General features: G+C 37.6%; 1 protein-coding gene across 2 annotated transcripts; it reads right to left on the reverse strand.

Moving 5' to 3' along the window:
- Positions 1-410: 410 nt before the first annotated feature.
- On the reverse strand, positions 411-26,330 carry LOC115452593 (attractin-like protein 1). 2 transcript variants are annotated; one of them, XM_037439999.1, is made up of 25 exons: positions 26,018-26,330; positions 20,266-20,478; positions 19,513-19,679; positions 19,068-19,148; positions 18,507-18,714; positions 18,128-18,271; positions 17,687-17,832; positions 17,202-17,320; positions 16,478-16,627; positions 15,862-15,970; positions 15,623-15,734; positions 15,183-15,311; positions 14,635-14,782; positions 13,510-13,579; positions 12,876-12,991; positions 12,171-12,281; positions 11,596-11,681; positions 10,874-10,985; positions 10,414-10,658; positions 9,764-10,077; positions 7,797-8,022; positions 6,968-7,178; positions 6,369-6,474; positions 5,894-6,162; positions 411-5,567 (listed from the first exon to the last, which is right to left on the reverse strand). In XM_037439999.1, exons 1-24 carry the CDS (start codon positions 26,248-26,250, stop codon positions 5,960-5,962), a joined length of 3,759 nt encoding a protein of 1,252 aa, XP_037295896.1. In that variant the 5' UTR covers positions 26,251-26,330; the 3' UTR covers positions 411-5,567; positions 5,894-5,959. The 2 variants fall into 2 exon arrangements, with proteins under 2 accessions (XP_037295896.1, XP_037295895.1); XM_037439998.1 differs by having other exon boundaries at positions 10,874-10,988.
- Between the last annotated feature and the right edge of the window lie 1,594 nt (positions 26,331-27,924).

Below are 27,924 nucleotides of genomic sequence, written 5' to 3' on the forward strand. Positions count from 1 at the left end.
TTAAATGACTGAAAAAAATGTAAGAAATATCTTCTGTGAAATCAGCATCAAAATTGGTTGAAAAATAAAGAAGTTACTCATATATGAAATATTGCTGTGACCTAAAGTGGGGCCGTGGTGAGATTATCGCGCTTATCACTTTCGCACGCAGTCAGTGTTGTGACCGTTGACACATGGTGACGTCACAGTTTACTATTACTGTTATATGACATGTACCCCTTCCACCAAATTACAAAGCTTTATAACTTTATTATTATTGCGAGGATTTTGAAAATACTCTTTCTGTTAGATTTAGGATGTTATTTATTTTGAAATATATATTTAAAAAAACTAGCCCATTGCTGCAGTGAATAAAATGAAACATAAAGGTTACGACAAAACAGTACTAAAATCCAAAATTAAACAACAAATCGCAGGTCGATTATTTTATTATGAAATACAATAATTTATGTCATCGTATTTACAACGCTCAAACGTCCGCTTACTGGCTACCGCTATATAGTTACTATATCAACAATAGTACAGTACTATACTTAGTATGATACACCGGTGACTCGCAGTGTGGGTGAGGTGTGCGAAGCGCAATCAGCGTACTAATATAGTCTTTATTACTCTTTATTTAAAGACTATGGTATTCATAATACGAAATATTTTTATATTTATAATTTCTAAACCCGTCATACTCAACCTTTTTTTATAAAGCCACAAAGAAGTCTTACTTACGGCCACAAGGTTAATTCACTGACCTACCTTATTAATAACGAAATAAAAAAAATATTCCCTATTATCTGAAAAGTGACTACTATAAAAAAATTATTTAAAAAATATTGATAGAAGTATCCACCGGTGCCCTAAATCAAAATGAGAGTATTAAATCTGTAGTTCCAATTGTAAAGATCCAAATTTTAATATAAAATGATCAGTGATTTTCTAAAGTTTAATTCTTTATTTCAATCATGCAAAGCGAGAATACGTTATGAAGTTTTCAGTTGACAGTATACTAGCTTTTGCCTGTGGCTCCCGACATAATAAGTAGCCTATAGCACTCAAAAATAATGTAGCTTCCTATTAGTAAAATAATTTTCAAAATCAGTTCAGTAGTTCCAAAGATAACCCACTACAAACAAAGTTACAAATTTTTCCTCTTTACAATTTTAATATACCTATAATAAATTTTGATCTATTTTTTTAACACGCTGACTGCACTTGGCAAGCAAAGGAAGTACACGAGTAACTAACCTCTCTATATGGCATCGGTATCATTATACAAGATGTTTCAATGGTACATATTGACAGTCACATCCGATAATATAAAATTATTCTTACGAACGCCAAAATGCAGTCCCTTTTCACGAATTAACTAGTTATCACCAACTTTGCTTAACCTATAAGTTTTAGTAAGTAATGAGACGTATAATAACGTACCGACGTCATAGGACGTTGCACCGATTATTGTTGGTAATTAATGATATTGGTTCGCGAAAACGATTTACAAAAAAATACATGTTCGTAAAAGTAATTTTAATCAAACACGAAACTATTTAGTTGTGAACATTAAAATATTTCAAATAAAGCTTCATTTTTACAGAAAATATAATTCGTCGAGCACGTTCCACAAACTCAATAATATTTATAGCTTAAATAATAAATTATTTTAAAACCATACCCACACCTAAACGTTACAGTGTTAACTATAAAATAAGTTCATAAAATTTCACACGAAATAAAAAATACTCACATCAATGAAAAAATACATTTCTCTTAAAAAAAAAAATGTGTGAAATTTAAATATAATTTTATTGTTCAATTTACTATTTTACAATTTCAATTCTGCAAGGACTCATTCAGCCTTAATATTCTAAACGTACATTATTGTGACACAAGAATCCTTAGTTCATCGTGCTCTCGATAAATACGCGCAATTATTACTACAAAAAGGGATCAGGGCTTTAAACATACAAAACAAAAGCGGAGTAGAGTTCATGACTCCAATAGTCATCGTGGAGTTCGATATTCACACACTTTATTTCATTGAACAGTTCGTGAAAGATTGTTCGCCATATATTATTTATGCAAACCTTTTGAAATCTTACAAAAATAAAAAAAAATATTATTACAAAGTCATGGCGGAAAATTGCAGCTATAGAAACCGTTCATCAAAATGTTTGCATAAATTCGAATTATAAAAATCGGTAGGGGTTACAAAAAGGTATTCACTTAAAAATACTTTAAAAAATTATAATCAAATTGACTACACAATAAAGCTCTAAAAAACATATCCAATTATATTTTCCAAAAACGCTACGAGATCTTCACAAAAATCCTATCATTCATAAAAAATGTCCTAAACATTAAAAAAAAATGCAAAGCTGTTAAAGTAGCAAAATTTGGCGTTTTGTATAAAGTATGATTTTAATTACAGAACTGGATAATTTTCATCTAAAGTTACAGACATTTTGACATTTATTTGCAACATGGATAGAATGAAAGGGAAAAAACGAATTATTAAAAAAGCCAACCACGCTGTTACTTATAGATGCACGTTATTTTCCATGTTTTCTTACAAAATGACATTGGGAAACGCTCCTATCTCTTATACAAAGCATAAACATGTAAAATCTATCATATAAAAAAATGTCCTACATTAAAATGAGACTTGTAAAGCTATCGTATGTCTACTAATCATTTAGTAGCATAATAAGAATACGTTCTTTATAAAATACGTAATAATTCATCTACATCTATAATACAATGTTTAAAAATGTTTGAATGTTGCGAGCGAATCGAACTAACTTACAAATTGTTGACAAAAAATGATGGAATGAAAACGGCAATAAAACAACTTATAATGGATATTTTCTTATCGAAAAATGGTTTACATCTTACTTTGCTAAAATATTTTTCTTTTAATAAATTAAAATAACAAGGACTAAAAAAAGGGTAGAAATTAAAAAAAAAAAACACTGATCTTTTTTTCTAACGCGATTCGCTTCAACATTCTCTCATTAAATGCTTTTTTTTTGTTATAAAAAAATCTTTTTTTACATAATTTACACATCAGTCGTAAGAAAAATATCAATAGTCTTATCGAAGCTGTATTTACACGTTAATTACAGAGGACGCCTTATGACGTCAAGTGAACTACATTACGTATGGAATTGTGATGTATTGTGATACCATGGTCGAGTACATTAAACTAAATTTAAACATTTTAATACATATACTTGATGTTTTACTAATCACACTTGTTATTTAGTCATGGAATAGTTGAAAATTAAAAGAATATTCTAGATTCTTTATTTATTCCATAGACTATCGTAGCAACCTTTATTATGCTTACCAAATTACCAAAAATAGTGATGAAGTAAATGTAATAAAATATAAAGTTGGCACAACTTAAAACGTAAAAGACTTTTGATATATTATCTTATTCATTTTTATTAAAGAGAACCTAAAAAAATAATAATGAAGTCATTAAAGGTTCTTCTGAAGTCATTTGAGTAAAACAATTAGATTAATTAAAATTTAATAAAATCACACATTACAAATGGTCGACCTTAACTGGCAATACTAAACGTTGGTGTTGTCACTTAAAAAATATGGACATCTGAAATCAAGTTATTTTATATTTAAATATAATTGTTTCCTTACTCTAATAACTATAAATAAATTTTATTTTCATAACAGAACTTTCGATTCGAGGGAATGTGTTATAAGAAAGAATAAATATGATTCTTAGACTAATTAAAAAAAATGAAAGGAAAAAATATTTTAGTCAACATAACCAATGCTATGCAAAATATTATTGTATTACTTAAATAACTAAATAAACACTTCATCGCATAGAAAAATATTGCTGCTATCTAAAAAGGACTTTTTTTTACTTAATTGATGTGTGCCAATATATAACAGTTTTTCTCTATTCTGGTTGGAAGCTCTTGTTGAGAATTTTTCCAAATACTTATTGGTTCGCAGCACTATTTCCGAATATTTGTTGTGTGACAAAAATAACCATTTCCAAACAATTCTATAAAAAATTTAATGCTTCATAAAATGTCAAAGAACGCAAAACGATTGCGTACTGCACCTGAAATTACCACAATAGAATATTTGGCAACATTTTACGCGGAAGTAAATTATCTTACTTATATTACATTTATCTGTTTGCAGTCAATAAGTTTTGACGATTACGATCAAGTATTATTGACAGCAGTCTCAAGTTTTAAGTTTTCTTAGCCTGTTTGAGGCATTTAGAAAGTTTAGTTTTAGGTGACCACGCGAAGATGGACAGTGCGTTCTTCGAAACAAAAAATTCGGACGTATAATCACGTTTACACACATTCAATAAGAACGTGACTACACGTCCGTACCAATTTTATCGAAGATTTGTCAGTTAACGTTTTATAAATGGCAGCCCGGCATGGTCATATCTAGACCTTCTCTACTCTGTGTGGTCAAAGATTTAACAGCTAAGCCTATTAAGAATACCGTGATGGGTAAGTTTGACTGTTCCCAAAGGAAAAATCTATATCAAAGATAATAAATAAAGAAAGAAGACAGACTTTAGACATTAGCTAGCGCCTCATTTTATTTTTAGATAATGTTTTACGATAATCAGATGTGTGCAGAGGAACATAAGGTTAATTTCTGGTATTCTTTGTCACCGCCTTATTTTTCACCGCTAGAAAATAAATAGAAATAAGAATGAATATGCCTTGTAGCTTAGACTATTACTTAACTTACAAGTTTATTATCAAGGCAAGCCAACTAGACACTTAGACTAGATAAGGCAGTGATACTAGATGAAAAAGAATCGGAAAAAAAAGTGCATAGGAAGAGTAACATTTTTTAGAAAAATATTATTTTTCTATATTTGCAATTAAAATAGACCAATGCGAGAAAAAAATCGACTGCAATCGATAATTATTTTAATCGATTTCATAACGATTATTATCATCAATTCGCCGTTATTGCTTAAAATGAACACAAAGTTTTGTAGTTATAAGTTAAGAGGTCAGAACTCGGGCATTTTTATATGCAAAATTCATGTAGTCATAATGTTTTTATTCAATTTGTGACGAGCGTATGCCTATTCTATAAAACCAAACTAGCTTTTGCACGCTTCTTTGACTACATATGTTACATGCGATAAACATAGTTAATTGAAAATTAAATTTTCAACGAAAATATAATTTTTCCAGCATTGTTGAGTTTGTTAAGTCAATGTTTGAAAATAAAATAAATACTTAATAATCGATATCGTGTTGTAAATGTCCTTATGCTTTCACATGACATCCGGCTACTTTGATCCGTAAATATCAAATCAATACATAGGCCATAACACATTGATTTTCGATACACAATTCAGTTTATATGCGATCTATCGATACTGCCATAGAGTATCGATATCCAATTGTCAATTAACATCGATATTAGTTTGTGAACAGTTCCAAATCTTAATATAGTGTTGAGTATTCAGTTCGTACACACATTGAGCAACTCCTATACATGTCTATGTACAGCACTTATTAATTACATAAGCTATGTATGTACATTGGTGTTGTATTCTGAAACAATAAAGTTTAATTAGAATATGATTATTGTAATTATACAGTTTTTGGAAATATTCGATCACAACAGATAGGATCGAAAACTAAATTGTGAAACATACAAATATGAATTTACTTGCTGCATAAGTTTTTAGAATAAGGGCGTATTTAAAATGCGTCCAAATAAATTTTCAACAGCAATTGGCGTTTTATCGTTGATGAAATATATAGGATATTTTTGGATACAAAAAATCTAGACTCAAATATGCTGTAAAATTAAAATAGAACTTTAGGATAATTTATTTATTGGTTTTGTAAGGGTAGTATAGATAAGAGTGCGTTACCTGCGCAGTGCAGTGTAGTTACGTAGGTGAGGAGAGCGGGTGGCGGTGTGAGCGGTGTGAGCGGTGTCAGTGGTGGCGCGGGCGCTTGTCGGCGGGGTGGTGGTGGTGCGCGTGGTGGCCGAGCGTGACGAGCGCGGAGGCCACGGCCAGCCCGCCCAGCGGCGGCGCGCGCCCCGTGCCGCCCGTGGGCAGCCGCACCAGCAGCGACAGCACGGCCGCGCGCCCGCCCGCGCACGGCTCCAGCGCCACCGGCGCCGGCACGCCCACGCCTGCATGCACACCACACGACATATGCACTGACTTGTCAACACGGGTGACAATTTTATTTTATTTCAAATAAACAATAATTTAATAAAATCTGACTGTTGAGTCACACTAATAACTCTTTTCACAACCCTGAGATGATGCCAAGAGGCGACGGCGATCGTCACAACTGGTTCATTAGTTAGGTTAACATAAAAACTAATATACTCACTGCCTCCTCCCTTCTCGAGTTCGACGCACACCTGGCTGAAGGGGCGCGACGCCATCTGCTCCATCTCAACAAATAACCGCTGTCTCCTTCTGTACATGTCGTATCTCTGCGAGACAAAAATGATTTTTAGTGCTTCTTTTAATTCCAATTCTAATGAAAACGATTGATAAAAACTACTTTTGAGTTAGTACATAAATATTTAATAACATTCATCTTATTTGTCTATATATATCGTAACACAATATACAGTGGCGTTGCCATGGTAACAATAAAACTTAGAAGCCCTGATCGTATTCATCGGATAGAGATTAGCGACCACCGAACACAAGGTATTAAAACTCGCTATACCATGATCCACATAAGTGTGTCACGTTCCAGAATGAGTCTGCGTATATCCGGTTCCAACAAACCGACAAAATGATGTCGACTGTCTAAGGGTAATCATCTCCTGTCAGTCGACATTCTATTGGACCCCACTTCACTTACCATCAGGTACTTAGACACTTCCCTATGCACGTATAAAAAAAAAACAACTCACAAAGCGAGATCAAAAAATAGTTCAACATCTATGCGCTAGTGTTAAACAGAACGGACACTACCTGTTTGATTTTCCACAGCGCAGCCGCAACGAGCAGCAGCAGCAAGAAGCACGATGAGAACGTGATGAAGAACTGCTGCAGGTTCAGCTTGGGGTACTGCGAGAACGAGATCTGGATCCACAGCGGCGGCCGGAAGTCGTACACGTACACGAAGAACGTCGTGAGGGTCACGTTGTCCTCCACGCCGAACGCGTGCTCGGACTTGGCGAATCTGGGAAGGAAAATAACCATAAGGTCTCGGATATTATGTAACTTGGTGGACGACGACTGAAGTGTAATGAAAAAGTTCTCCCAGTGTTTCGTGCTGGAGTTGGCCGGACTAACAATGAGACAGGCTAAAATGATCCTAGCTTTCATCTAAGAACAAAAGTATACTTCGTATAGCACTGAGTCCAGTATTCTCATTTATAATAACAGATCATATCAAATCATACAGCTTAAGGCGATACCTCAAGGTCCATTTTCATACATTTATTTCGTCATATTAAATTTTAAAGGCCGAAATATCCATGATTATTAATTATTTTTACGTTTTTCTTTCAACTGCGAGAACTAATCACTAACTAGACGTGAATTTAAATTCTTTACTTGCCAATACTTGTTTAGTTACCCAGATTAAAGGTGAAACAAAATGTATGAAAATGGACCTTGAGGTATCGCCTTAACTGGATCCAATTAATTGTATACTTTCCATCAATCTGGGATTTTAGATAAGATGTTTCAACTATCGTTATCGTGTCCTGTCCTACTCAGATAGACTTACTACAAATGATTGTAAAAGGAAATTTTGTTAATGGTCCTGGGACCATCTGGATGTTTGACTCCTTACTTGTACTTGAAGTTGGAGCAGTTGACGTCGCTGAAGAGCGTGCGTTCGTTGGGGTCGGCGCGCGTGCGCACGGTGAGGTTCATGCGCGCGTGCGCGGAGCACATGATGCTGAAGTCCGCGTCCACGTCGGGCTTCACCGGCGCGTTGCGGAAGTTTATGGCCGACAGGTGCCGGTCCTCCTTCTTTGACAGGTTGAACGTGAACTGGTAGTCTACTGCCAGATCATCTGAAATTAAGATAGTTTATTTATACATATCCGTAAAACTAAACTATTTTTCGGTTTATATCGCGGTTTTTATATTTTGATTTTCTCCTGACGTTTCGAAGACTCTGTAGCCTTCGTCGTCACGGAAGGGACTGCTTTTTAAAGTGTAATTGTTACCATGTAGTGTTATTTAATTCTTTAGTCATTTAATATCAATGCCGGCTAATTTGTTGAAATTTTTTTTACAATTCTCAATTTTAAGGAATTCTGAGAATATTTTTTTACTATATTAATTTTAACTCAAGGAAGTAAATACCACTATGGGTTCATTAATCACAATATTTTAGTTGGAAATGTGGCAGAAATATGAGGGTCTACTACCAACAAACGATATTTATGGTATTACTAGCGGACCCGACAGACTTCGTCCTGTCAAAAAGATTTGTAATATGACAGTTTTTTGTTCCTATCTATTTTATTGTCGGGGCAAAAATTCTCCTAAACAGAACCTTCACCCTGGTGATAGGGCGTTGTGAATAAAAAATAATTATTAAATAAAACAGATATAAGCATTTAAAAGTAAGTAATCTCTTTATTGGTAATCATCATAATTATTAACAAAACTCAGTTTTATTTTCATTGTAGTGCTTTATGATATGCAATATTTTTTGTTTGATTCCCTGGTGCATAGACAAATAAATCTGATGGTTTTCCAACACGGGAACAGGCAACATACAATTGACCATGGGAGAAACATGGGTTTTTTGTATTTCAATGCCTTACAATGTGAGCAAACCGTGTTCATAGAACCAATAACAACACATTGGTAGTTACTGTAGTCAATTGACACAACATAACTGAAAGCAGCTCGATTCAAACTTGCGCGATTATTAGTTGAATGTCTCGCTCGTGCTTCACACGTTTGTGATATCCGAATTCTTTTACGTTCATTTCGGTCGTCACGTTCTTGTGCAGTATGATTAGATCGGTAATTAGCTTGGTTTGTAGCATTTCGGGTTCTTCTACCTAAATTTCCTCGTCTTACAGGAGGCATATCTATATTATTAATTATTATGCCACATGCAATAATTAGTGATCATAGCTAATTAAACACTCTGCACAAAACACGATATACGAATTTGTTTCGTGTTGTTGACAAAAGTAAAGTCAGTAGAGTACGTAACAGAAAATCCAAGAAAAACAACACTTCAAATCGACAACGATTTTTTTTTAAATTTGATATGACTTGGAGTCATGTACTTTTGGTAACGGTTGTGTTTGTCTGATGTAATGACGGGAAAACATGCATTTTAAAGTAAAACAAAAGAAATAATATCGCGAAGCCAACCAAATAACTAATGATATATTAAATTTTGTGACTGTTCAATTTAGTCGGGTCCGCGATATCACTTTTGTTGAGTTTCAGAACGCGACATTACATTATTATATTCTGTGCTCCAACGCACACTGCTTTGATATTAGGAACACACTTACATTGCTTAGACAACAGTGAACTTTATACAATAGCAATAAAGCTCAAATTGACTCTACGTATTAGTTAGAAAATGTTTGTATGAGATAAAGAAAAGGACTGTTTTTAAGGATTTCCGGCAATTATTTGATATTTTCTCGCCGTGAAAACCATCCTTGAGCTTCGACGAATATTAAAAAAAAAAGAATTGGCCAAATTGGTCCAGGCGTTCTTGAGTTATGCGCTTACCAACACATTTAGCGATTCATTTTTATATTATAGATTACTCACAATAACAAGCTCCCTTGTTGTACAAGTCGGCGTGGTAGTGGTTGGTGTTGTCGCACTTGTCGCAGCGGTCGCCGGCCAGCCCCTTGGTGGCGCAGTAGCAGCGGCCGGAGTCGGGCGCGCAGGCGGTGGCGCGCTGGTTGCAGTCGCAGGGCTGGCAGGCGCCGCCGTTGAGCGGGTTGCCCCAGTGGCCCGGCGCGCACTGGCCGCAGTGCTCGCCCAGCGCGCGCGCGCCGCACGGCTGGATGCAGCGCGCCTGCGCGTCGCACAGCGCGTGCCCGTTGCACTGGCACGCCGGGCAGCGCGTGAAGTGCCATCTGCCAAGGTATCTTAGTGAGTAGTCAGAAAACGAGTAATTATCTGCAGTTTTTTTTTTTAATAAATCTGTAACTTTTTTTCGATTTAACGAGAAAATAGACCAACCAGATAAAGTTATTTTTGATATGACAACAAATTAGTTATTTCAGTTGGTTTATTTTCGAAACAGGATGCTTTATTAAGAATGGTCGTACGTGGCACATTTTTTTTCTTAATGTTTTTCATTATTATTTGTCTGCAGAGTGCACTAACGGGGCATTGTTTCATCCGTGTTCGAGTAAAGTAAAAGGTCTAATCACACCGGCGTATTGCAAGTGAGTTGTCAGTAGGAGTACCTGTGATGCGGACAGAGCGCGGGCGCGTGCGGGCGGCGCGCGCCGCCGGACAGGCAGGCGCCGCGGCCGCCGCCCGCGCCGTCGTCGCACCAGCCGCACGCCGGCTCGGACAGGCAGGCGCCGCACGCCTGGTGCAGCGCGCAGCCCACGCCGGCGCCGCCGCACGCCGCGCCCGCGCCGCCCGCGCCGCCGCTCGTGGCCCACGCGCGGCACCCGCCCAGCGGGAACGACGCGCCGTACGCGTTCTGCAACACCACACTCTCGTACCGCACTCACACACTATACTACACACGCATATAATAATTAAAACAAAATAATGGACTTCATTTTTATGGCAGAATGAAACAACAAAATTGTCATACTAACAACAATAAGATAAAAATACTAGAGTAATCGAAAAATTATCTTATACTGTATTTAAAAAAAATGCTTATTAAGAGCTGTAGTAAGTGCCGTGTACCTTGTCAACGCATCTTGCAGCGGACGCGCACCAGATGCACTCCTCGGCTGTGCAGTTGGCGCAGCTCGCGAACGTCGCGCACGGCGCGCTGCACGCCGCTGACGACGACACGCTGCTGCAACACCACACAACATAAACACACGTTATAATCACACTACACAACATACACATAATCTATAATCACAATACACAATATAAACATGCTCTATAATCACACCACACAACATAATCATCGCTCTCACTACCTCTAAATTCTTACTTATTTCATAATATTACAAGAATAGTTTAAACTGATTAAAGTGAATCAGAGGCAAAGAATCATAATTCTCAAACACTATATCTTTATATTGATCTTATGTAAAAAATTTACATTTTTAAATTTCTATAATTACATACATAACATCACGCATTTATCCCCGAAGGGGTATGCAGAGGCGCAACTAAGGCACCACCACTTTTCGCCAAGTATGTTCCGTCCCATGATGTGATAGGTGGCGAGCCTATCGCCATATCGGGCACAAATCCCAGACTCCGGGCTGATACTGAGCAGAAAAACCCAAATATCACTTTGCCCGACCCGGGATTCGAACCCAGGACCTCAGAGCGCTATTGTACCGCTAATTTCTATAATTAATTATGCTAAAAATAACAACTTCTTGTTACATGCTGTATTGTCACAGGATGTTATAAAAATAAATACATAATAAAAATAATATATTTACCGTATTTCCTCGGAAGTGTTCGCAGCTTTACACTTGATAGTGTCATAATCCCAGTAACACGCTCGCTGACTTAATTCCTCCGTGCCCTGGAAACGTAATCCATATTCTATTACATACATTCGTGTTGATTTTTTCCACTATATCGTCATTGATGCATGGTATCGATATATTAAATAATGTTGACCATTTGACACCAACATGTCATTTATACCTAGTTCAAGCAATATATTTATATTACATTCAATTCATCCACAACATTTACTGGTGGTAGATCTCACATAATAGGTAAGTGTGAGTCCGCCTGGGTAGGTGTCTATTTCTCTCCGCCAAGCAGCAGCAGTGTGTAGTCACTGTTGTGTTCCGGTTTGAAGGACATTGTAGCCAGTGTAACTACTGGACATAATAAGACTTAACATCTTATGTCTTAGGATGGTGGAATACCAAACAATAGTTTGTAATTCAAGGTGTTGGATGGTGTTTCTACAGTTTATGGGCGATCGTATCGCTTAACATTAGGCGAACAAGCTCGTCTCGTCAAAGCAATAAAAAAAATGCCACTTTATGGTTATACTTACATGTGTATGATGGTGTTGGTGCGCGTGACACGCGGCGCACGAGTGATACCTCCCGCAAACCTCCCTCAACGACTCCTCATTCGCGTGGCACTCTTCTATCGTCGTCGCTATCTGTAAGGTGCATTTCAAATAAGAATCGCTGTTAAACAGATTTTAAAGTTCGGGTGGGGTTCTAATTCTGTAATTACGGGTATTTAATTATCAGTGCCTATTATATGTCTTTAAATGTATGCAGAAAAGAAATGAAATTTAAATATGTCATATATTAGTATAATTTTATCTGGCCCATTTCTACTATCGATGTAGAGATATTGTTAAATTCGGCCAAACTTTAACTAGATCAGGCTGATATATGCATGTTTAACAAATACATGTTAGTATCTGTCTCAGTATTTTTTTAAAGCGCCTTACGACTATTTTCAATTAACGATCCCAATCTTAATCTTCGATCCGATCCGAGAAATCAATCAAAATAAGTAGTAAGCATGTTAAAATCTATTCTAATTGGCCTATTTTCACGACAGATCGAACCAGAGCGACAGGGAGAATTTATTGAAATCGAATCGATCGAAGTGAAGGTAGTGCATGGATCGGTTGGATATTAAGGGTTTGTTGTTAGCAACAGGGATAATTTATTGAAATTGGATCGATCGTAATGAAGGTAGTAGAAGTGCATGGATCGGTTGGGTATCAAGGCAGTGGTACCCGGCGCGCGCGCCGCGTGCAGCGCGCGGAGCTGGCGGGCGCGCACACGCCGCACCACACGCAGCCCGCCGACACGCACGCGCCGCACCACGCCGCGCCCACGCACCAACGCTCCTCTGCACACACAAGGCTCAGGACGCACCACACGCAAACAAATAAAACTTTATATAATCCATAAAAAGGACACGCGAACAATGTGTCTTCACCTTAATAGAAACAATAAGGAAAATGTTATTGGACATATTCTTAGTCATAGTCTCAGTAGAAGTTTAGGTTAAATTTAAATAAGTCATTAGTCTTAAGGCTAGATTGTTGTTAAAATAATGTTCTACATATAGTCGGCACATCATAGAACAAAAAAAATATATAATCCATAATGTGCGAAACAATTACACAAAGAATTCATGTTTCAATGCATTTTTTTTTTACTTTTTGGCATATTACGCTTATCGTTTTATAACTAAGAAACTAAAATGTTTGCAAACGTTATTTTTTTTAATGGCTTCTAGGGCAGAAAAGACTAACGGCCAACCTAATAGCCGGAGGTCTTCGTCGCCCATAAATGTCGATAAAGTAGTATATAATAAAGCAAATATTGGATTTTTTTTAAACTACGTAGTTGAACATTTCTTACCAAAAGCGGGCTCAACCACGCACGCCTTCACTGACTCGTCAAAAGACTCCTTCCATCCGACTCCTTCTAACTGAAAAAGAAAAACTATAAAACAGCCGATACAAATAACTTTTTAATTAGTTTAGTTCAATATATTTTTATAGGATATTGCAACTAAATAAATTTATACTAAATTATTTTATAATTTTTTTCACGACGGCACATGTCGCGATACCTTTAAATAATCGCAGTTTCTTACTTGTTATTTCGACAGTACTTATAAAATAAGATGGAGAAACGCACATGACTCGATTATGTTTTGATATGTGTACGAAAGGCTTACCCCCTTATTCATAGACGATATTTATCTAAGGACGGAGCATTGCTATGTGTTAGTATTCTAATGTATTTCTATAACTAAAACATTAACATAGCCTAGGTACCATTAGTGTCGCATGTCAAATATTTAGCTCGTACATCAATCGGTACCCATTATTTCCCTTATCAGCTCTTCAGTACCCTGTATAGGAGTCCGTTAGTATACTGTAATCAGTCTGAAACAGTATTGTCCCATCGATAGATCATTTCATCCACGAAGACACGCTCAACTATTTTCCCAAATCGCCTAGTGCGCGTGCGCAACGTCTAAACATATATAACTGAAAGGTGACTGACTGACTGACTGACATAGTGATCTATCAACGCACAGCCCAAACCACTGGACGGATCGGGCTGAAATTTGGCATGCAGTTAGATGTTATGACGTAGGCATCCGCTAAGAAATAAATCTTCTTAGATTTTCGACTGATTGAACTGAAATTAAAGATTGGAGCTACTATGATGAAGACGTTCGCTTAAATAGGATTTTGATAAATTCAAACCCCATGGGGATAAAATTAGTTTGAACCTATCAGTACCGGGAAAATATGTAGCAAGACTTTTATCATACAGTGGACTTTTATCCCGGACTTTTATAATTAAAACTCCTTCACGCGGGCGAAGCCGCGAGCAAAAGCTAGTACGTGATATGATGAATAGCGTTGGGATAATGCTTGGATCAGTTCCCTAACTTTGCAAGATCCTCGTTCAAAAGGTGGTGCAGCGCGTCTTCGTGTCTGAAATAACCTAGAAATGCTGTCAACTCACAGGCACACATATCTGCTGCTGTATCCGCCAAACGCATGGAATGGCGGTGGTCTTGGCGGCATCGAGGCACGCCGCTTCCGTTGTGTGCGTGTTACACTCCGCACCCGTCTCGAACTTCAACGCGTCCGAGCGGAGGCGACCGTCGAAACTGGAACCAATGCACATTACTTTAAAGTTCAATTTGGATTAATTTGGTGAAGGCATTCACTTTCCGTTTGGGAATTTTTAATAAGTCAAAAGATTGTTCAATGGCAATTGTTTATTTGGGAATCAAGATTATTAGAATCGTATAATAATTATGTGTAATTTTGAAACAATAAATATTTTAGATAAGCTTTAATAGTGGTCAAATACTGAGTTTTATGAAATGTAACATTAATCTCTTTGCTGTTGAGAATTTTTAAATCCAATATTAATTATTACTATTGCTTATAGTGTCGGACCGACTTTCTTGTCCCATTTATTTATAGTTTAAAAAATACGAGTGTTAGAAATAATCAACATGAGTAGGTATTTAGAGTCATAAAGTAAGGAGACTCGCGACGGACCCGGCGTGCAGCAGCGCGGTGCGCCTCCTCAGCGGCAGCAGCGCCGCCGCCAGCGCCGCGCGCGCCGCGCCCGCCACCTGCTCCGCGCCCGCGCCCCCCGCGCCCCCCGCCGGGTACCACGCGCCGCATCTGCAGTGGACACCACGACTCACACATTATAAAACGCTACAACACACGCCTATAGCTATCCCCCAAGGGTAAGGCAGAGACGCAACCATATAGGGATAAAAAATAATGATTTATAAAGGGCTTATTTTCCATTGAGCTATCAAATAAATGATGTACTAACTAGATATATTACTACCATATTTAATCTATTTGTGAAACTATTTTTTTATTATTTTTTCTGTTATATTGTATCCTATAATTATACCATCTAATAATTTTAAAAACACTTGTAATTAAACACGCTGAAAAATTTGATGTCTTTTTCCACGTACCTGACGTCATACAATATGGCACTCCCGGAGTAGCACCTGGAGCCGGCCGGGTTGGACACCGCGGCCGCCGCACTATCGTTGTGCGCGTTACCGCCGAACACTAACATTAAACCTGAAAAACAAAACCGTTAAAATATATAACCAATTTTAAACCGACTTCAAAAAAAGGAGAAAGATTCGCGTATATTTTTTTTATAAGTCACATACTGTCTGACGTTATGGTGATTATGGGAGCTTACCAGGCGAGATGAACACAGCTGTGTGCAGGTATCTGGGGGTCGGCGCGGACGGCAGCGGCCGCCACATGCGGCTCTCCACCGAGTACTCGTACAGAGCTGACGACGGCGCCTGCAACATGACCAACCATATATAAAACTAACAAAATACACACACACACAACATCACGCATTTATCCCCGAAGAGGTATGCAGAGGGGCAACCAGGGCACCCACTTTTCGCCAAGCGTATTCTATCCCATGATGTGATAGAAGACGAGCCTATCGCCATATCGGGCACAAATTCCAGACTCCGGGCTGATACTAAGCAGAAAAACCCAAATATCACTTCGCCCAACCCGGGATTCGAACCCAGGACTTTAGAGCGCTGTCATACCACGCATGCAGTACAACTACGCCACCAAGGCAGTCTTCTTATATAGGTTTCAGCACTGTAAACGCGTGGCATATCACTTGCGATCCGTATGGCCGCGCACAAGTTGAATGGGTGCGTGAGCTGCAGTCAATTTAGTTTTGTTTATTAATCCTCGTTTTAACAGTCCGTTCCGTGCCCAACAAAATTATCGCAACTTAGCTTGGTATATCCAAATGCCTACAGCCAGGTAGTGTGGTGCGTTACCTGCGTGGCCTCGGACTCGGACACGAGGCCCCCGTGCACGTAGACCTTCTTGGTGAGCGGGTCCCAGACGGCGCTGTGTCCGAAGCCGCCGCGCGCGGGCCAGCCCTTGGTCGCCGCCGCGGACCACACGCCCTCGTCTATGTAGTACTCCTGGATGCACACACATAAAAACCATTTATCAAAAGTTTAAGAGGCAAAATGAGAGACTTTTCGCTGAGGTTTATTCGTCACATTTATAAATATGTGGACTAAAGCGAAATCGAAGCACGACAACTTACGACTTATTGCGATGATTCCACTCGGCGAGCTCTACCGATGCGACTCATCAGAAAGCGTCTATTGTTGATCTTTCATGTGATAAAAAATTAAAAACAACATAACAACAGATCGGTATAATTTCGTCTAGTTTATTTGCATGTGGTGAATAAAGCCTATTTCATATAGGCTTCCAGAGAAATAAACCTACACATATGTTCCACCGTACACAAGATGTTAAAACCCGCCATAGTGGCCCACGTAAGTGTCGGGTTCCGGGATCCGTCTGTGTATATTCGGTTCCAACAGGCCGGCATAATTGTGTGACTGTCGAGGGGTTATCTCTCATCAGTCAACATTCTATTGGACCCCATTCCACTTACCATCAGGTACAGCGAGGTGCAGTACACATATAAAAAAAAGGTTTCTATGAAACTATTATTTTTATTAATTTTTTTGAAACACTCACCTGGACTAGATGCAAATAGCCGTAGTGCGGCGAGTGTCCGAAAAAAACCAGCATCACCGGTTTCCGTATAGCACCCATATACACCAACACCGCCGAGTGACCCGACACGTGCAGCCCACCTGGGGGATAGAAAAGATTTTTTTTTATTCATTTTTAATTCACACTCCTGCTGTTCCAACTAGTTGTAGATAAAATTAGTTCATGCGCATTTGATGGTAAGTGAAGTGGGGTCTAATAGAATGTCGACTGACGAGAGATGATTACCCCTCGGCAGTCGACACAATTATGCCGGCCTGTTGGAACCGGATATACACAGGCTGATTCCGGAACGCGACACACTTACGTGCGCCACTATGGCGGGTTTCACCTTGTGTACAGTGGTCGCTATCCGGGCGGATATAAAATATATCCTACCACCAGCAAATATCTAGCTATGTCATATCGAAAACGCTATCGCTATCGATGTATCGCTAGTGGTGACTGACCGCAGTGCTTGAGCGGCGGCTGTCGGTGCGGCGAGCAGGCGGTGGGCGTCGCGTTCCTCCACTGCGGCCGCTCCGCGTCCAGCCGCAGGCGCCACACCTCGTTCGTCACCTCGCCGCCGCGGCCTTCCAGGCCAGCCAGACCGCCGCTGTAACATAAATTAACATAAATTTAATGTTTTAAATTAGTAAGAATGCTTAACATTATTTATTGTATAACAATAAAAAATTGCCGTTAAATTAAAGGAAAGCTATTTAATTTCCCGCAAGTCAATAACGCGTGAGAAATACGGAATATAATATGGTGTTCTCTTAACACATTGATCCTAATATGAGTAAAATATTATTTACAAAGTCACTGAGATATGCACGCGTAAGAACCCATTCGTATACAAATTTATTTAGTTAATGCCCCTTTACACCCCAAAATGTCCCAACACTCACCCCCTCTCGGGATCGTCGGAGGCCACGACTCCCCCGTACACGATGAGCTCCGACTCGTGCACGACGGCCGCGTGCGCGAACCGCGGCGCCGGCGCATCACCGACTGTCTCCACCACATCCCACTCGTTAGCCGCCACTTTATATCTGCAATAATTATATGAGTATTTGAGTGTAGGATAAATCTGTACTAATTACTAAGATCCTTTTTTTTATAAAAAATATTATAATTAACAGCATATTAAGTTGTGGACATTAGTATTAACAATATGTATGACAGGTTAAGGCAAAGAATTAATATGGAATAGACAAAATTTTAATACACGTTAAAGTATGTAAAGATAGAGATATTTTTTGCGCCTCGTCAGTACCGACGAGATACCTGTATAGAAAGTGTGCGTTGTCGAAGGTCTCGCCGCCGACGCGCAGCAGGTCGTCGCGGTAGTTGAGCAGCGCGTGTCCGGCGGCGGCGGGCGGCGCGCGCGCGGGCGGCGCGCCGCGCGCCGCGCCGCGCGCAGCCCGCGCGCGCGCGCCGCGCGCGCACGCGCGCGCCGTGCACTGCCCCGCGCCGTACGCCGCGTTGCAGTCCTCTGTCCGACAGTAGACTATGATCAGTACGAGTGCTCGATCTGCAGCCTACTGAGCTTTTGCAAGTGACCAACTGACTTTAATAATAAACCTAAAAAAACTCTCTCCTAGAATTCACTTAAGCTATACAGCTAATCTTTTAAGAATAAAACGATTAGTTAATTTAAAAATACTTTTAATTTAAATAAATTGTACCTGCGTTTTAAAACACTTATAGCCAAATCAATGCACATTAATATGTATTGGATAATTCCAAAGGCACAATATTTGTGTTTAATTACCTAAAAAATGGCACTTGTAGTACTTAGAAATCATACTTTGCAATTTATATAAACAAACACCTCCAAATGATTACCTGGACACACAGGCTGGTCACACGCCACACCCGTCCAGTACGCCTCGCACTTACACGTGCCGTCTTCACATTCACCATGATCTGAAATTCGACACACCAACCTTAATTTAGAAACAAATAAAATGTGATTCATCGACATAAGTGTCTGCACAGTGTAACAAATTATAGTGACGGCATCTTTGATGATCGGATAATTAAGTACAACGACATACCTAATTACTAGTTATACTGATAAGTTTTATATGAACAATTTAACATAACAACATGAATCAGAAGTTTCTGGATTTGGTTATCAATTATAACAATGCAGTATACTATAACATGTTAGAACAAAACTGAACACACTAAAACAAAACCGAACACACTAGAACAAAACCGAACACATTAGAACAAAACCGAACACACTAGAACAAAACCGAACACATCAGAACAAAATTGAACATACTAGAACAATTAGTCCTATGATCGTCGGACGGACACGAGTACGCCGCGTATGTGACGTTGAACCCCTCCATGGCGTACGCGTCGTCGCTGAAGAAGTGCAATAGAGCGCTGCCGGAACGCGCGATCACCTGCCGAGTCCAGCCCGACTCGCCGGGCTCCAGGACCCCACTGGAAATCACAATGCACACGGTTAGGAACTGATTATTTATTTCTTAAAAGAACAAGGCATTATGGCATAATTAAGCTATACAGTCTTACTTATAAATTTTCGCAAAGCTATGCTTAGTTAAAATACAAATTTACTCGATCAGCTGTAAGTCAAAACCTGCCAACTTGCCTCTTAATAAGGTTTAAACTAGGAACCGGTGATGGTTTTGACAGCTGTCAAAACCATCACCTAGAATAGCTATTCTTAACCACCTCCTAACGCTAAAACAAGTTTATAAGTAAGACTGATAAACTACAGTTTTTTTTTAATAGTCACCATGTAGATTTCAGCAAGATTAAACGAAACAAGTACGCAGTTTTAATTATTTGGATATTATTGGATTTCGTGACTCGTGGAAAAGGATGCATGAAGTTAAAGAGTTTTTGACATTAGTAATGCAAAAATGTCGAAGAATGCAAGGTGAACGAGTAATCCACGCACCGTAAGAAATGTTTATCCAGGAAGCACAATGGAGCTTAAAATAAAATCGCGCAGGCGTGTTCAAAAACTAGTATAATTTTTCAAAGTTTGTATATTTGTTTATACCTGAACACAGCCAGCAATTTCTCAGCACGGACACTGTCCCCATCATACACATATAGATGGTCCCAGCCGCACTCAGTGGCGAAGCTCTCGAGCCTGATCCGCACCACGGGGGGCGTAGGCCCCAGCCGCGGAGGACTCACCAGCCAGGTGCACTGTGTGCTCACGCTGTAGTTAGAGGGTCCGTCGGTTATCACCCCCATAGGGGCAGTCAGGCTAAAAAAATAAAATATTTGTTTTTAGCAATTTTTTTTCATGGTTTTTATGTTCTCACCAGTATAGGTTTGCGAAACTCTGAGTTAAGTTTGACATGAACTAGGTAACTGGTTAAGAAATAGACTGTATCTCTGATAAGCGGGTAAACTAGTTGCGCCTCTACCTACTCCTTCTGGGAAAAAAGGCGACAGTGTGTCTTCATTAAAAAGTCGAACCTACGTCGTAAATAAAGTGGACCAATTAATATTTATTACTTTAAAAACAAGTTATATTTTCCTTGTTTTATGCATTAATAGGTATTTTAATTTATTCAAACAGTTTAGCATCTTACGTCTCACAATGAGATTCGGATATTACATATTTTTTGTATCAAAAAGATTATAAACAGGTAAACAAGATGGCACACCACCGCAAAATAAGAGTAATTAAGATTGCATTCCAAGCTTTTAATGTCGAAACCATACGCTTGTCAAGCCTCACAAATTCAAACATGAGGATAAGACGATTGACTTAACTAGCGTAAGTTCGTAAGGGTTTACTTTGATGTCCGATCCGATGGAGAGGCGGTTTTTGAACTAAAATATTAAGCACACGCATGTTTGTGTGTCGCCTGTAAAAAGTAGATTTGTTATTTGCGACTTTGCAAAGCGTGGCTCTGGCACAAAGAACAAAACTTTTATCGGTTGGAACCACTACATACAACACTTAAATTCTACATCTCACGTCTCAAGACTACCACACGTATCAATTTGTAGTTCTATCTACTTATGATCAATGCTGGACCTAAGCGACTTTTAAAGTCGCACAAACGCACCCGTGGCCTCAAAACAAAACCATCAAACAAAGGCATGCGGAAGCCGGCGTATATAAGCGGGTAAAATCCGCGGCCGTGCACTCGCCCTGCCCGCTCGGATAATTGCACAATAACGAGGCAGATGTCACACGATGATAACACTGAATGATGGACATTTGCATCACAAATGGACAGCTGATTCATTAATGTGAAGATTAACGCCTACGTTATGTCGATGGGTGAAAGGCTAATTGACCTAAGCGAAATTTATTTCGTTTTTCTTTAAGTTTCTTCAAGAAATAGAAAATTGAGATTTTTTTTTATACGAACACAGCAATGTAACCCTACTACACTTGATGGTAAGTGGAGTGGGGTCCAATAGAATGTCTACTAACGGGAGATGATTACCCATCGCCAGTCACACACTTATGCCGGCCTGTTGAAACCGGCGTTCCGGGATCAGCCTGTGTATATCCGGGTCCAACAGGCCGGCAAAATTATGTCGACTTCTGAGGAGTAATAATCTCTCGTCAGTCGACATTCTACAGGGTCCCACGTGCACGTATTAAAAAAAAAATCTTTGCTAAAATTGCTAGATGCCCATGTTCAGCAGTAGACATTCTGCGTCTGATGATGATGATTGCTAGAATTATGTCGGCCTGTTTTATTGCAAATACGTGAAGGTTAAAGTATCACTATCATATTTGTGATGCTGACTACCAAAGAATATACTAATATTTAACGAGCTAACTCCAATCAAACAATATCCCCCAACCCGTCCCTATATTGCTACTAAACAACCAACATCAGAGTCCTAATTTAGTGTTGTACATAAATACATATCTGTGCTTATTCCTAGGTTAAAAATACTGACGTTCAATATTCTATATTGGAGCAGCGAATGAAGAGACCTTAAATAAGTAATGTGTGTGTGGATAATTTAGTTTAAGTCTGTGATTGATCGAGGTGTTCTTGAAGTAATCTGAAGAACTTTACTTTTGGGAGTCACAATCATGCTTACAAGAGAACTACTACGACGTTAGTATGTGATTCTATATCCTGAATTCCATAGCACCAACTATCTTAAAGTCTGCTAGATTTAAGGAAGCTATGGTATACCTTCTGTTATGTTACATGGGACTGGGAGAAAATTTGAAGTAATATTTCTATGCAAAAACCCACTCTCAATACAGAAATAGGAATATGCTGTTAGTTTCTGAATGTAAATAATAATAATATGAGCCCTGTATTATATACTGTCCCACTGTTGGGCACGGGCTTCCAGGCTACTGAGAGGTATTAGGCCTTAGTCCACTATGCTGGTCTAGTGCAGATTGGTAGACAGCATACACCCTCGAAATTCCTATAGAGAACTCAGGTATGCAGGTTTCCTCACAATGTTTTGCTTTCACCGTTAAAGCAAGCAATAATTCACAAAGAATACACACGTAATATTTAGAAAAGTCAGAGGTGTGTTCCCAAGGATTTTAAACCTGCAGACATTCATCTCAGCAGTCAGATCCACACCCAACTAGACTATCACCATTAATAACTTTATATTAATTAATAATCAAGTTATGATATTAATTATAATTATTAATTTTATATGAAAAACATGACTTGAGGATGATTTTTTGTCTATTTTTATACTCAGATCATGTTAAACAATTTGTTCTATGCTTTATTATTATTATTAATGTAACAGAACACCTGTGTATATGCCTTCGTACATATCATAAAACATCTGCTACAAAGTAAATAAATCCTATATTGTTAACTAATGTAAATATGATATATAAAATTTCTTTTATATAATTTTTTTATAGATTCTCTGGGGGAACTCAAGAAAAAGCTTTTTTTACAAGGGTCATAATATTCAAAATAATATCTATGTCATATTAATATCCACAATACAAGGTAAATAGTGAGTCAACTTTAAACTTCATTCTAGAGCCTAAAACAATACTAGAATAAATTCCAGACCCCAAACATTGACAGCTTATATTTATATTTTCATCAGTAGGTATTTTTACACAGCTAACTATAGTACCACTGGGGCTATAAATGTTGTCTTATTCAACATGACCAGTATGATTGTTTATTAATTTATTTCACTTATGAGTCAAACTTTAAATTAAATTCACAGATGTACAGCACCAGGCCTGGTGAATCACCATTCATGGGCAACTATGATCACTAAACATGAAGATAATCACGTCTCCCCCTGCCTGTTATCTTCATTCAGGTATACAAAAAACATAAAAATGGTCTTGTTTCAAGACATAAAACTTCTAGATCCTAGTATTATTTTGTTCTTGTGAATAAACATCTTTTATTTTAAGGCGATACCTCAAGGTCCATTTTCATACATTTTGTTTCGGCTTTAATCTGGGTAACTAAACAAGTATTGGCAAGTAAAGAATTTAAATTCACGTCTAGTTAGTGATTAGTTCTCGCAGTTGAAAGAAATATCCATGATTATTAATTATTTTTACGTTTTTCTTTCAACTGCGAGAACTAATCACTAACTAGACGTGAATTTAAATTCTTTACTTGCCAATACTTGTTTAGTTACCCAGATTAAAGCCGAAACAAAATGTATGAAAATGGACCTTGAGGTATCGCCTTAAATAAATAAATGAAAATCCGTTTATTGCCTTATTGTCTAGTTACAGCTATTATTATAAAGCACAGTAAAATTGTATAATTATAAAGGCAAAAGGAAGCCGTTCGGCTCATGCTGACTGGGACAGTAGTTCTGAGCAATGCCAATGTTCAGCCTCACCTAAACTTTTTGAGGTGATATGCCGAAGGTTAATAGTGGTTTTTTGGATACTGACATGGCATAGCAAGACAATGATAATTAATAAAATCATGGCAGCCAATTTACAAATTAGGTACTATAGTACACACAAAACTGTTTATCCTTTAATATAATTCCCATTGTGCATCAATCATAACTATGTAGGCTAATTAAATTGAACAGTCACATGTATCTAATTAGATTTATCAGATATTAATGTCGGTATTTCAGTAACTGTCCACACAATGCACAAATGTGTACATAATTAAATTAATCTCACTAATATCATTAATGTGAGTGTGGAAGTTGGGATGTTTATTATAAACTCGGCAACACATGAATGATTTTTTTTCCAAATGAATCACAAATGAGTTTTTATTTATATACATAAAGAGGTCAAGTTCGTGTCTCTCATAGGGTGAGGGGGGGATCGAGGTTCCACTATTTGATACGTAGTTATATTTGAATGATATTTGGCCACAGATAGATCATGACCTTACATGTCATCAAGGAGTTAAATGTATAAAGTATATAAACAAGGGATTAACATAGAGCCTAATTTTTATTACTATAATTTGCTTCTATAGGAACTATTTGGATATTTTTCTTATTTTCTAAGTGGACAGTGTTGGCATTGTAGGAATGGTGCTATGAATTGCTGCAGTGATTAAGGGATTTTTGTAGCACAAAAGGCTTTTCACACGGGCAAAACTTTGGGCAACACCTAGTAATACAATATAATTTCTGACGTACAAACTAAATTTTTTATGTTTTCATTTAGATTTCTGGTTATGTAAAGTATGATGAACTGTTTCAGTATCTATCTGAGAAAATCTATACAACCCACATTAATGTGTTGTACAAAAATAACTATAACACCTCCAGGCCTTCTTCAATGTATCAATATTATACGCATATAATAAAAAAGAATAAAACATTGTTTCCATTTTCTGGTTAAGAAAGCAATATCAATTCATTATTTGTGTTGAATAAAAATATATATATGTTATACATAAAGCCTCATTTAAGATTTCAAGTTAAATTATACAATAAATGTTATACCGTATTGACTCATTATGACTGAGAATAGTTTAATTAAGACCAGGTTTTGATAAAACATATGTATACCAGTCCATTATTAAATTATTTACCTTGTTGTAGGATTGTTATTTCACATGAGTTTTTGATGAGACAATATAAGCTTCAAGGAAACAACCAGCTTGTAATGGATAATTTTAGGACTCAACCAGCCTGTTTGAAGCAGACAAAATTATTGCCTTCCAAAAAGGACAAGTGCCAAATGCTACCAGCATGAAGATAAAAAAAAAAGTGATTAGTAAGATGAGGTTTTTAATCTAGGCACTAAAGGAACCATTGAGGTAGATGAGTCTTGTCTGAGATAATATGCTTAACAAGGCTTTTTGATTATGTTCTAATGTTTATTAATTTAAAGCCTATATATTCCAGCCCTTGAATAGGAATTATAATTTAGTATAAGTATCAAGTGTCAATAAAGGCCTGCTTATTTGACAGAATAATGTAAAATAAAAATAGAACAAGCTCTAATAAAATACTGGCATGCACATTATCACAATGGTCATCATGTCAACATCTTCACAATCAAGATAAGCTAATTATACAGCTCGCAAATACTCCAGTGGTGTGAACAAAAAAGCATATTCAACTCGACAATACGAATACAAATAAATTTGCATATCGAAAACATTAAATGTGTTGCAAATTATTGGCACCAATAGTGTGTGTCAGGCGACGCAACGCCGACGTGACCTTCGGCAGGAAGTGAAGAAGCCAAAGTGTATAATTGGATAATCCTCTGGCTGCTTTCTCTTGCCAATTTCATATACATCGCGGCGTGAAAGGGGTCACTGAACTGATCGCTCCAAACGCATTTTTGGGAGTGTCACCGTGTTCTGCATACTCACTTGACTTTCCCGCCGCAGTATTGACACTCGGGACCCTGCCAACCCTCGTAACAAACGCATGTTTCGTTCTTACAAACACCATTTATACAGTTATATTCACTGCACTTGGTATGAACACACTGACAAAACAATAACACTATGAGAACTGAACAAGGTAATGGCGACAGCCACCGACATTTTCGTCTGTATTTAGATTTGAACAGGAATAAGAACATTTGTAGAGATTCTACCATTTTGGTGTATGCATTTTCATCGAGTTTTGTTATATCGCGGACGTATAAGCGGTTCCGACGTCGCGTAGTTTCGTACGGTACTAAATTTGGGGTTGTCAAAGCTACAGAAAAATTTGCCGAGACTTTTTGCAAAATATCAGAATTAATAACTAGAAAAAAAATTAAATACATATTTATTTCACACTTTTTGCTCTATTATTCGTTTCTTTTTGAGATTTATGGGTATGTAAATTACACTCCTTTATGTATCAAAATTAATATACAATATTCTGTCGATTCTTAGAAAACAATATTTATTAAGTTACTCCGTTATTCTAAAAGTTACGGGTAGCGATGGAAGAATTAAAACTATTCATTAATAAAAAAAAGTCTAATTCTATGAATATAGTCAAACAAATCTATAATTTACCGACTATTTTTAAGAATTGGTCACACTGACTTGACATTATCATAAACGGGCTGCCATGATTTAAAAACATGGTTTTATTTGCAACAGATTATAAAACTTCGTTGCTTAGATGTAAGTTTATTATTTGTAATTTAAAAATGTTGTTACTAATATTTAGAAATCGTTACTTTGTTTCATAAAATTATTTATTTTTTATATTGTAATAATAATGTCTTCAATTAGCGACATCTGTGGTAAATCTTCATTACTAAATATTAATCAAATAATTCCGTAAAACTCGGTAGATGGCATTATAGGCCTAAAATTGTTTTTTAGATTTCTCGTAAAGTTCATAGCGCAGTTACGCAAATAAAATATGAAGACGTATGTAATGAATATAAATAAATATTAATTATATTATTTATCTCTTTAAAATACACAGACGGAAAATAATATGAAAATGGATACAATAAAAAATCAGCACTATAATACGAATGTCATTAATAGGTATGTATAATGTGTATACTATATATGTGTGTACAAGTAAGTACCTAAGTACATAAGTAATTAAAAAAAACCTTATTTTAATGATACTTGAGAGCTGTCTTAAAGAAATCATAATGATTATTTTCCCTCGGAATTACCTAATTATTTCTTTGTTTGTTAATTCTTTTATCTATTTACCGAATAATGTTAATTGTTATTGTATACTGTCATTTGAAATAATAGAAAATAACTAATAAATAATAACATAATGATAATATTATCTAGCCTATATCGATAGTTGGGTGTGGAACGGACTGCCGAGACGAATGTCCGCAGGTTCTAATATTATCTACTAAACGAACAAAAACGCACATCACGCCTTTATCCTTGAAGGGGTAGGCAGAGATGCAACTAGGGCACTCACTTTTCGTCGTATTTCGTCAATCAAGAAGTAGGAGGCGAGCTTATCGCCATGTCGGGCACAAATTCTAGACTCCGGACTGATACTGAGAGGAAAAACCTAATCACTGTCTAACCCGGGATTCGAACCCAAGACCTCAAGGCGAAAGTCGTACGCCTCATGCAATACAAGTACACCACCAGAATATAACAAGTTGATATGTAGCATGAGGCAGATCCACGTGTTATGTGTGTTGGTAAACGGCAGTTCTGTGCCTTATGGGCCGCCGCACATATGGCGGAGCGCAGTTACTTGATTTTGAATATTATTTCAATGGAGGCAATGTCGATAATAGTTTGACAAGAAAAAATTCTGCGCTGCTCTCCACCATAATATATGC

Source organism: Manduca sexta, chromosome 18, assembly GCF_014839805.1.
Source record: "Manduca sexta isolate Smith_Timp_Sample1 chromosome 18, JHU_Msex_v1.0, whole genome shotgun sequence".
NCBI lineage: Eukaryota > Metazoa > Arthropoda > Insecta > Lepidoptera > Sphingidae > Manduca > Manduca sexta.